We start from the raw sequence: 12,100 nt of genomic DNA on the forward strand, positions 1-12,100 counted from the left end.
TTTAATAACCCTTCTGACTGCAAGTAATAATTCACTGGCCAAGTCAGAGTCAATCCCTCCGTAGGTAAAAATTAGTGTGATGGCACAGAGGCATTCTTAAAGGTGTGGAGCACATTGCTGTAGATAATTGGTTAAATTCCCAGTGGAAAAATGCAAAGAGTTTATTAGCGACTGTAAAATCACTGTAACGCCACAAAACACTTTTTTTTCACTCATTATTCAGAAGGCTGTCAACATTTAAAGCAAACACAACTAAAAACAGATAAATCATTTTTTTCTAGCAGCTTAAGTTGAGAGGCATCTTTCTGATTTCCTAGCAGAAGCAAACTTCTTGGTTGAACGAAAATGAAGATGCATCTAAATCTTCCAGGGTTTGCTTGATTTCAATCAACTCCTTTGAATTAGATTCAGGGTCGGAGTCACTGTCTCTCTTTTGAAACCTGCATGTTTCCACCTTTGATTGGTTCGTCCTTCCATCCAACAACACTGAAGCCTACTTACCAAAGCTTTAACTGATAAACCAGGATGGCTTTGAATCACTGCACACAAACAGCAATCAGTTCCTCACGTCCCGTGTTGTCTTCTCTGCTTTTCAGCCACCTGCAGACTAACTACAGTAAAACCTTCCAGAGGGGGAACGTAGACTTCCTGGAAACTCCTGAGAGCATTACTACCATGCTTGTTCCTGGTAAGGAAACACATCCCACATCCACAAAGGTTTTCACAATTAATAGGCTTTGCAGTGAATGTAAAAGTAAGTCAAGTTTTCCATCAGTTTTTGATAACATACACAAAATTAGAATACTGTCAGATTAGAAGTACCTTTTTTTTAAAAAAAAAAAAAAACAGAAACATTTAAGCATGTAATAAACAGCCTTTTCAATAAACTCAAAAATGTTCTATTTGTCTAATGTAATCTTCTAATCTTAAATGTTGTTTTCGTTAGCTGCCATCGAATAAAGTCTTGAACACATCAATCTGTGTGTAATTAATCTGTATGATATTGATGATATGATATTATCACTCAATCAATCAAGTTTATTTGTGTAGCATGTTTCAGCAACAAGGCAGTTCAAAGTTCACATCATAAAAACAAAAATATAGTTAAAGACAGTCAACAATTGAAACATAACATTTTGTCTGATGGCATTATAACGCATTTGAATGTTTATCATTGTATTGTGGTGCTCAACCGTTCAGTGATTTCTAAACTAGCAACAGTATTTTAAACTCTATTCTCTCAGTGTAACCAGTGTAGGGAAATAAATGAATGTTTCAGCAATATTCTAATTGATTGAAAGCAATGATATGTGGCTAGATGAAATTTTCTAAGGCACGTGTGTCAAATTCAAGGCCCGGGGGGCCAAGTCTTTAAACTTTAAACTCCAAATTACATCAATAAGTTCTACCAGCTTTTTTACAAATCTGCAAAATTTACACAAATCTTGACATTTTGTTATGATCTCACGGCAAATTTTCTTCAAATTTGGTCAAAAACATTGAATTTAAGTGGCTGCTGCTGCGTCAGCCTTTCTTGAAGTCAAGTTATAGTCCGTAATAAAAAGTCACATTTAACATCGTACCTTAGTGCAAATATTAAAATTCCTTACATACATTTCTAAATTGGCACCACAAAATCTGAAATTTTGATTGACAAAAAAAACCTAAATTACAAAATTCTGGAGGAACAGCTGTTTCTTGGTATTTTATCAATTTAATTGGTTTTAACAATATACTGTGGCCCTTTCAGAAAATTCAGATTTTTGATATGGCCCAAACTGAAAATGAGTCTGAGCCCTGTTCTCAGGGGTTTAATAGATTGCATATCATCTGTATCTCACCTGCAGCTTCTTGGTGGGTCCTCAACAACAACTGAAGATTTCCCACCAACATCCACTGATCATCACCAGACGGTGTGAGGAGCAAACAGACACCTGTCAACACATCACCAGTCCACAGAAACACCTCACTCTCCTTGAAGCAACATTACTTGTGAAGCCATGGTGATTAGTGTTTATGACTTTCCATGTTCCTTCATAGTTCAGTGGTAGCTCCAGTAGCTCATGTGTGTCTGTTTGCACTTATTCACGAAGAAGCTCTTTAATCCTAACAGCTGTGAGCTCATCCGTGACCCATCTGATGGTCCGACATCATCGCCGTGACGTCGCCCAGCGTAGAGACGAAATGTTTGTGTTTTTGTCACGTTAGATATCTCTTTGAGGACATTGGGCTTCATCACGTTCTGGTTTTAGGAATAGATTCATAAATAGGTTTAGTTTGAATTTAGACTTTTGTTATTATTATTACTATTACTATTATTATTGTTGTTGTTTGCATTAAATGAGTGTGTGAAAGAGAGGAAATGAACCGCTTAGAAAGACATTGTGTCAATTGTAGCAGCTCCAGGGAGCTCATTAAACCATATTTCTGTCTTTAATGTATTGAACTGAGACAAAGTCTCTAATAAAGATAATATTGTTGTGTATGCTGTGTGTATTTCTTGGGTTTTTTGTTCTGCAAGTGTGTCACCACATGGTTTTTTGTAACATAGTAGTTAGCTGAAACAATTAAATAAATGCCTATTACAGGGATACTTCATGGTTGGTCAACATATTAGTAAAACATGCATAAAGTATTAGTATAAAAAACCTAATATTATGAATGAACAGTGTATTCATAAAAAATCCTGGAGGAACAGCTATTTTTTTGCTTGATCGTTTGGAAGAGTCTAACAGAGAATTTCACATGTTCAAACTTCCTAATACAGTGTGTTGCATATTCCACCAAGGTTTCACTGTTTTTGTCCAATGTGTGTTTGTTCTTAGCCCACCTGAGAAAACGCACTGTAGGATCACCTTTCCTGACAAACGCAAATCCCACAAATTCCCACAGCACATTGCTGACACCAATGGGAATAGTGGGAATAGTGTGTTTAGAGTGATGTACTGACTGAGGTAGTATTTTTTCTTCTTCTTCAAAATTAACTTGCCGTTTAAATGCGTAGTTAAAAGTAACATTTTTGTTTCACCTGACCAACGCACCTTGCTCAGCTTCCTAATTAGTGGGACAGCTAGTTTATCTTTTGGTACCGTAGGTTTGAAGTTGTGCCATGCTCTTTACATTTCCAGGTGATTGAACGGTGCTCCGTACTTATTCATAATTTGGGATTATATATTTTATAATCTAACCTTTAACTTTAGACAGTTTCTCCCTAAACTGTTTTTTCTTGGCTTTCATTATGCTCTTTGTTCTCTAAAGTTCTCTAACAAACCTCCACGGCCATCGCAGAACACCTGGACTTAATATTGAAAAAGACAGGTGGGCTCTTTTTTTTTAAATTAGGTTACTTCTAAAAGGAAATTTGTTGCACATGATTTAATTGGGGAGAAGCCGTACTTTCAAAATTCACCGTGAATCGTAACTTAAACAGAGTTTGAGAGTAATTTTTGCAAGGCGTTCGCCGCATTTCTGTATACGTTTATGATGACCGACTTAAACTGGAAGCATAGCTCTGTTAATGTTTGCAGACAGTGCCACCGTGTGGAAATTTAGCAGTACTGCAGCTTCAATAAAGAGGAACGGCATATCATTGGCATATCTAGTCTCACTTAGTGCTATGACTACTCCAACACACCATACTGAATCACGCAAGCAGCAGCTCAAACACAGATGTTTGCATGTGACAGATAACTTTGCATAGAGATTAATAGTGAACTACCTTCAACTTCAACTTGTAACTTCAAATGAATCATACGGCCAGCAGATTTAAATTTAAACTTATTTTTACTCAGTGAAGGAGTTTGTTTCTCCAGGGTTCAGTGGCTTAGGAATCAGCAACTCTTTCTTTCCAAAAGATGTTTTAGGCAAAAAAAAAAAAAACAAAACAAAAAAAAGACAAAAACAATAAATCACTTTTGGCAAAAAATGACTCAGAGCTTTATTTTAGGCAGGTGGCCTAAAATAAAGATATTTACAATGTCTTCAAAGAGTAGCCGAAGTCAAATTATTTTATTCAACTGACAATTTTATTCATAAAGGGACAAAACCCTTTTCCAAGCTGGCCTGTACGTCTGGGACAAGTTTAAAAAAAAATCAGACCTCAGACTTTGGGACTCCAGTGAACCACAGTGTGAGTCTTTGTCCACTAATGGAGAAACCGTGATACCGTGGTGAACCTTCCCCAAGAGGCTCTGGCCAACTGAAATTACTCCAAGATCCAGACAAATCGTCCAGAAAACTGCCAAATAGCCGAAACACTGACTTCCTTTAAATCAGGCTAAAAGTCCACCTGCTTAGAGCTGCCTTTGATGAATTGTAAGTTTAACATTGTTCAACGTATTGGATGTGTATTTGCTTGATGATTCATTATATAATGCTTCTTGCCTACTTCATAATTAGTGACTGCATGATGTTTTTACTGATGTAGGATTTTCCTCAGAGTATTATAAGCCTGGCGGGTCACTAGGCTTTACGTGGACCCCCACAAGGCTAACTATCACCTACTTACTTTAGTTTTTATTTTAATGTTTGCATTTTTTAAGACTTTATTAATCTTCCAATAACACATAGTTATCCAGGGATATTTTCAAATTTCCTGTCAACTTTTAACAGCTTTTAACTCAAAAACATGGCAGTTTATCTGGGGGAAACCCTGTAACGTAAAGCAGTCGTCCCCAACCCCAGGGCCATGGACCAGTTGGTACCGGCCCGCACAAGAAATAATGAAATATTTCCGTTTAACGTATTATCCGAGTCTGGAGGATCTTTTATTTTGAAAATCCTTCAACCGGATTCTCTCGGTTACGTCTTAGCACAAGCGATCAGCAAAATGAGTAAGAAAGTTTCTTTATGAAGGGAAAAGGCCCAGAGAAGAGCACCACAATGGAGCACCCTGCCACATTATAAATATGAACTTCAGTATGCCTTATTTTAGTGCATAACTTAGCATAATTTTTCACATCTTTTGGAAATAAAAATGATTTCTGATTGTTTTCAGCTCCCTCGCTGCAAAAACACTAAATCTTACCAAGTAGTTTTAGTCTAGTTTATTGTGCAAACATCTTAGTACACTTAAGATAAGCCACAACTAACTCATGAGTAACTTTTCAGGAGGATATAGGAGCTTGTTTTAAGTCAGTGATTCCTTAATATTGATGAAAAAATACTAGTTCCATTGGCAGATTATTTCACTTATAACTGGGGAAAAAATGTTTTGTTTTAAGTATCATATTCTGTCAATCGAACTAATAATTCTTCAGCAATTTTAAGGAATTATTTACTTAAACAAGCTTCTATATCTTGCTTAAAAGTTGCTTATTGGTCAGTTTTTGTCTTCTTATTAAGTTATTTTCACTAGAAACTGTACAAAAAGAGGAAAAAAAATTGCTAAAATTTTGCCTTAAAAATTCAACTTTACTGATCCCAAAGGGAAATTAAATGTTGTTGTAACTCATATAGTTTTGGTAAATGATAACATTACCCAAACCACGAATTTCAGTAATTACCATTGGCCAGAAAGGGAGTCGGAATTAGTGGCTTCCTTGGCGTCATCTGGGTCAACAGGCCCGCCCGTTTCCCCTTTTTCTGTTTTAGGGCGCAATGTTTCCTTTTCACCGTTGGTACCCTGCTGTGCCAGTCCATTGTCCTCAAGAGTCGCTGTCTCTCAAGTGCGTATTTTAGCCTTGGAGATATGTTACCAGCTCAACTGTCTCCAATAGCCATCAGATAAGCCGCGCTGCATTCAGCCATAAAGTTTGTTTTGATTCAAACTTCAGCAGTTTTCTAGTTGTTCTGCTGAGGTGGTGACATCAATTTGTGACATCACACGAAATGATGTCACAAAGAGTGATGCACTGGAGCGCATCAAAAAGCTGCACTCTTGAAATCTACCGTCATAACCATTTCAGACGAGAGAGCGAGAGGAAATAGAAGGATTGTCTCCGAACTAAAGATTGAAACGGAAAGCTTTTCAAGTCAACTCTTAACAAACCAATAAAGAAAAACATTTAGAAGTTTTTGGAATTGTCAAGAAAAAAAAACAACAAACAATGAGTGAAAGCGGTATGCCGTCGACTTCTGCTTGTGAACAACAAGCCTTAGAAAGAGAGACCCTAAAGCTCCAACGGATCCTGAAAGAAGTCAATAGGATGTCAATAGAGAGACAGACTCTAATAAAATCAAATGAGGAGTTGAGGATCAAACTTACAAACATACAAAAAGCCACGGTTGAGAAAGACATGCTGCTTAGCAAGAAAGAGGAGGACTTTAAAAAGGTGTTCGACCTCAACAAAATTTTAAAAGAGGAAAACAACAAACTGGAGCAGAAAACTACCGACTTGGGCCAGAAAAACACTGCCCTGGAGAAAGAAAAAACTGCTGTAGGGCAGAAAAGCACCACCCTTGAACAAGTAAACGCTGCTCTGGAAAACGAAAAGACCAATCTGGAACAGAAAATCGCCACCCTGGAGCAGAAGAATAGTGCCTTGGAGCAAATAATCACCACGCTGAAGGAGGAAAACACTGCCCTTCAGGGTCTGGAAAACACTGCCCCAGAGAAGGACAAGACCACCCTGGAGAAAACAAACAGCGCCTTAGAAAAGGAAAAACATACCCTGACGCAGAAAAACAGCACCCTGGAGACAGAAAAAACTGCTCTGAAGCAGAAAATCACTGCTTTGGAAATGGAAAAAAATACCCTGGAGCAGGAAAAAACTGCCTTAGAGCAAAAGAATACTGCCCTGGAGCAGGAAAACACCACACTGGAGGAGAAAATTACTGCCTTAGAAAAGGAAAAACATACTCTGGAGAATAAAAAAAATTATATAAAACATAAAAATATCACCCTTGAGCAAGTAAAGTTCGCCCTGCAGAAGGAAAACTACGCCCTGGTGGATGAAAACAACACCTTGGAGAGGAGAATGGCCACCCGGAAGGAGGAATGTATCGCACTGTCGGAGAACAACACCACCTTGGAGCAGGAAATATGTGACTTAGAGAAAAGAATTGAAGCCCTGGAGCAGGAAAACTCCAGACAGTGGCACAAAAACACCTCTCTGGAGCAGGAAAAAACTGCTCTGGAACAGAAAACCACCACAATGGAGCAAATTACCACTGCCTTGGAGCAGAAAATCGCCGCCCTGAGTCAAAAAAACACTGAACTGGAGCACGAAAACACTGCCCTTCAGGGTCTGAAAAACGATTCCCTGGAGAAGGAAATGACCAACCTGGAGCAGAAAATCACTGCCTTAGAAAAGGAGAGAAAAGAATAGAGCCCTGGAGCAGGAAAACACCACACTGGAAGAGGAAAACACCACACTGGAGCAGAAAATCACTTCCTTAGAAGAGGAAATCAATACTCTGGGGCATAAAAAAAATTATATAAAACATAAAAATATCATCCTTGAGCAAGCAAAGTTCGGCCTGGAGAAGGAAAACTACGCCCTAATGGATGAAAACAAGACCTTGGAGAAGAGAATGGCCACCCGGAAGGAGGAATGTACCGCACTGTTGGAGAACAACGCCACCTTGGAGCAGGAAATATGTGACTTAGAGAAAAGAATTGAAGCCCTGGAGCAGGAAAACTCCAGACAGTGGCACAAAAACACCACTCTGGAGCAGGAAAAAACTGCTCTGGAACAGAAAACCACCACAATGGAGCAAATTACCACTGCCTTGGAGCAGAAAATCGCCCTGGGTCAGAAAAACACTGAACTGGAGCAGGAAAACACTGCCCTTCAGGATCTGAAAAACACTTCCCTGGAGAAGGAAATGACCACCCTGGAGCAGAAAATCACTGCCTTAGAAAAGGAGAGAAATACACTGGAGCAGGAAAACAATAAACTTGAACAGGAAAAAACTGCTCTCGGACAGAAAAGCAAGACCCTTGAGCAAGTAAACACTGCCCTGGAGAAGGAAAACACCGCCCTGAAGCAGGAAAACACTGCCCTGAAGCAGGAAAACAACGCCCACGGTCAGAAAAACAACTCCTTGGAGCAGGAAAAAACTGCTCTAGGGCAGAGAAACACCACCCTGGAGCAGAGAAACACCGACATGGCACAGAAAATCACTGTCTTGGAAAAGGAAAGAATTACCCTGAAGCAGGAAATCTTTACTTTAAAGCAGGTAAATGACATCTTGGAAGAGGAAGGCAACTTTTTTGAGCGTGAAAAAATCTCTTTTGAGGAGAAATACCTCTGTTTGGAGCAAATAAACGCGGCCCAGAAGCAGAAATGCGCTGCTCTGGAGCAAAAAAGCTCAGCATTGGAGAAAATAATCGACGCCTTGGAGCAGGAAAAGGCTGCCGTGGAGGAGAAAAGCGCTGCCTCGGAGCATATGCGCACTGAGCTGCAGCTTGAATTAGAAAATCTGATCCATTGTACGAGGAAAAAAATGGAACAGCTGAACCAGGAGACATCAGAAGAAGAAACCCAGGAAAACATCCAGCCAGTTTCAGAACAGCCACAAGAGCAGGCGCCTATATTGAAACGTGCGATCAGAGGCTGTATTGACACTCTCAGATACTGGACTGAAATATTCGACTTTTAAGTAAAGAAGTGTCATAAGGGCTCCAGGCTTCACGCTTGATTATCGGTGGCAGTGGTATGGACAACAGGAGGACAACAGGACTGCGGTGTCAGGGGAAGCTTGACACTAGGGGGCTGATAGCGGAAGAGCTTAATGCTTGAAAGATGTTGGCAGGAGAGCTTGAGGCCCGCAGGACTGCCGAGTCCATACCGAGTCCTGTTGGTCTCCAGGCTGACCTCCAGAGATTCGTAGCGAGTCCTGTTGGTCTCCAGGCTGACCTCCAGAGATTCGTAGCGAGTCCTGTTGATCTCCTGGCTGACCTCCAGGGCTTTGTAGCGAGTCCTGTCGGTCTCCTGGCTGACCTCCAGGGCTTTGTAGCGAGTCCTGTTGGTCTCCAGGCTGACCTCCAGAGATTCGTAGCGAGTCCTGTTGATCTCCAGGCTGACCTCCAGAGATGGCAGAGTCCTGTTGATCTCCAGGCTGACCTCCAGAGATTAAATGGCGAGTCCTGTTGGTCTCCAGGCTGACCTCCAGAGATTCGTAGCGAGTCCTGTTGATCTCCAGGCTGACCTCTAGAGATTCGTAGCGAGTCCTATTGATCTCCAGGCTGACCTCCAGAGATTCGTAGCGAGTCCTGTTGGTCTCCAGGCTGACCTCCAGGGCTTCGTAGCGAGTCCTGTTGATCTCCAGGCTGACCTCCAGAGATTCGTAGCGAGTCCTGTTGGTCTCCAGGCTGACCTCCAGAGATTCGTAGCGAGTCCTGTTGATCTCCAGGCTGACCTCCAGGGCTTCGTAGCGAGTCCTGTTGATCTCCAGGCTGACCTCCAGAGATTCGTAGCGAGTCCTGTTGATCTCCAGGCTGACCTCCAGAGATTCGTAGCGAGTCCTGTTGATCTCCAGGCTGACCTCCAGAGATTCGTAGCGAGTCCTGTTGATCTCCAGGCTGACCTCCAGGGCTTCGTAGCGAGTCTTGTTGGTCTCCAGGCTGACCTCCAGAGATTCGTAGCGAGTCCTGTTGATCTCCTGGCTGACCTCCAGGGCTTCGTAGCGAGTCCTGTTGATCTCCAGGCAGACCTCCAGAGCTTCGTAGCGAGTCCTGTTGATCTCCAGGCTGACCTCCAGAGATTCGTAGCGAGTCCTGTTGGTCTCCAGGCTGACCTCCAGAGATTCGTAGCGAGTCCTGTTGATCTCCAGGCTGACCTCCAGGGCTTCGTAGCGAGTCCTGTTGGTCTCTCGGCCACTGCCAATGTTCCCCGAGGTTTCTACTATGTCGCCGGCATCCTCCTAGGTTTCCGCTCTGCCGCCATCGTCCTCCAAGGCTGCTGTTCCGCCACTGTCCTCCTCAGATTCTTTTGGTGATCCTTAGTTGTTTCCATTTAATTCTGCCTTGTTTTCCACATCTGTTCTTCATTAGTGATTCTAATTATGTTTATTACTTGTTTCTAGTTATTTTTCTTTGTTCTATTTAGGTTCCTTTAGTCTACTTACTCATTTGAGGTTGTATTTTGGTTATTTCCCCTTGTGTTCCTCCAGCAGTTGGAAAATAAGGGAATCTAAAATGATTGATTGTACAGTATATTGTAATTGTAAAGACATGCAATTTTACTGCGGGTGGGTGGGACAAATATGTCTGGAGAGACATATATATATAAAAAAAATATTTATACATAAATATTTTATTTATAAATAAAATATATATATATATATATAAATATATATTTTTTTTATATATAAAATATATATATATATATATATATATATATATATATATATATATATTATTTATAAATAAAATATTTATAAATAAATATTTTATTTATAAATAAATAAAGAAGGTATCTATTTTAAATAAATAATTTTTTTTATTTATAAATAAATTTGATTATTTATTTTAAATAAATAAATAAATGCATTTATTTTATATAAATAAATTTGCTTATTTTACATAAATAAAATAAATTTATTCATTTAAATAAATAACCTTTTGGCGACCATAAATAAATAAATTAAATTAATTAATTAATGTAATTTATTATTTATTTATTGATAAATAAATAATAAATGTATTTATTTTAAATAAATAAAATAAATTTATTTATAAATAAATTTATTTTATTTATTTAAAATAAATACATTAATTAATTTAAAAAAAATCAACCAATCTCTACTTTGGAGTGGATGCTGGAAACGTCTGCATTGATTTAAACTATCAATATTTGAAAACTTTCTAAAGACTGTTTGATTACTTATTTAATTTTTAAAAGTATAATTTCTCCAAGTTAGTAGTTGTTAAGATTAGACAGTGACACTGTGTCATTTTAGGGCTCATGCAAACCGATTTTGGACTTTTTGGTGACCATCTTCATTTTATTCCTGGGTCAGCTGGACCACAGTGTTCCACTCGTTGGCATGCAGTTCTCCCTCTGTCTCTATAAATGGAAACAATGTCCTCGTTTGTCAACTGTCCATTCAAAAGGAAAGAGGAGGAGAAAAATGCTGATCGACTTACAATGCAATGTAGTTTGTTTTTAGTCTATGGTTATATCTGCTCAAGTTGTGGGCAAGTCCAGTGCAGATTGAATGACGTGACGTGGGAACATACACTCACTACATGCTGTGATTTTTATTTGCTACCGCACCTATTCACGGATTTAATTTGTGCAACATAACTATCAAATCATTCAAAGAAAATCTGCCTATTTGCAGATGCAGCATATCTAAAATATTAGAAAGAAAAGGCATCTTGGGAAACGGAAACACAAAGCTCCTTGACATTGTATTGGCTGGCACCTTTGTAAAGCAGCCAATCCAGGAGCGCCATTCATTTTTCTTGGTGTTTATTGGATGTAACCCAACAGTGGAGAGAAGGAAGACTGTTGACATTAACTTCTGCGGTAGTGCTAAGACAGTTTCCACTGTGAATACTAATGTATATTGTAATATATATGGTGCTTAAACTATTAAAATGAAACATTGCAAGCATTTTTAGATGGGGTCTCAAGTACTTGCATATTGCAGATATTTGCAGGTGGTTGTCCTCGCTAACCTCTGTGAATTCAGGCTGTCCAACTCCACAGTAATGCGTTTTGTTATCTTTGTTAGAGAGGAACCGTGAAATGGTCTGGCAACCTGAAAGTGACAGTTCTATGCTTGGTGGCGGACATTTTTCGACGGCTGAATTCTAATTGATGGAACCAACTGCAACACTCTTCAGTGTGGATGGTTTTACTACATGAAGTTACCTGTATGAAAAAAATGACCTTCTGATATCAAGAAGGCCCTATCTGGAGAGAAAAATCATAAAGATCAATTTTGTGCAGAAACGTCACAGGTGATGAAGGAAAGAAACAAAAGCCTTGAACTTTGGTTTGTCTACTGTAGTGCTCTCTACAGTGCTGCTTTAGGGGAAACTTTCTTCAAACTGATTTACGAAGCCAAGTGATCTCCTTCCATCCCACCCTCGGTCACCTCGGCTACTCGGCCTTCTCACTGCAGCTGCCTTCCCGGGACACGCTGCATGCTGACTGATGATGCCCTCGGGTTCCACACGAGAAACACACATCACCGTCTCCAGCTG

General features: G+C 39.6%; 2 protein-coding genes across 2 annotated transcripts in view; both read left to right on the top strand.

Annotated features, from left to right (window-relative positions):
- The window catches only part of necab1 (N-terminal EF-hand calcium binding protein 1), a 29,831-nt gene extending 27,346 nt beyond the window's left edge, over positions 1-2,485 (top strand). The window contains exons 12-13 of the mRNA XM_044137930.1: positions 597-688; positions 1,848-2,485. Coding sequence (XP_043993865.1) covers positions 597-688; positions 1,848-1,876 — 121 coding nt within the window. The 3' untranslated portion in view covers positions 1,877-2,485. The remainder of the gene's footprint in view (positions 1-596; positions 689-1,847) is intronic.
- Positions 2,486-6,062: 3,577 nt separating this feature from the next.
- LOC122844082 (girdin-like) lies at positions 6,063-8,616 on the top strand. Its single transcript, XM_044139261.1, has 2 exons — positions 6,063-7,222; positions 7,776-8,616. The coding sequence occupies exons 1-2, from the start codon at positions 6,063-6,065 to the stop codon at positions 8,542-8,544; spliced, it is 1,929 nt and encodes a 642-aa protein (XP_043995196.1). The 3' UTR covers positions 8,545-8,616.
- The last annotated feature ends 3,484 nt before the right edge of the window (positions 8,617-12,100 follow it).

This window comes from Gambusia affinis, linkage group LG14 (assembly GCF_019740435.1).
Source record: "Gambusia affinis linkage group LG14, SWU_Gaff_1.0, whole genome shotgun sequence".
Lineage (NCBI taxonomy): Eukaryota > Metazoa > Chordata > Actinopteri > Cyprinodontiformes > Poeciliidae > Gambusia > Gambusia affinis.

What these genes read in the sequence shown, in the direction of transcription:
- LOC122844082 (XM_044139261.1), top strand. Translation starts at nt 6,063, where the DNA reads ATGCCGTCGACTTCTGCTTGTGAACAACAAGCCTTAGAAAGAGAGACC. An exon ending in CTGGAGAAGGAAATGACCAA is followed by an intron (nt 7,223 to 7,775) that starts CCTGGAGCAGAA and finishes GGAAATGACCAC; the next exon opens with CCTGGAGCAGAAAATCACTG.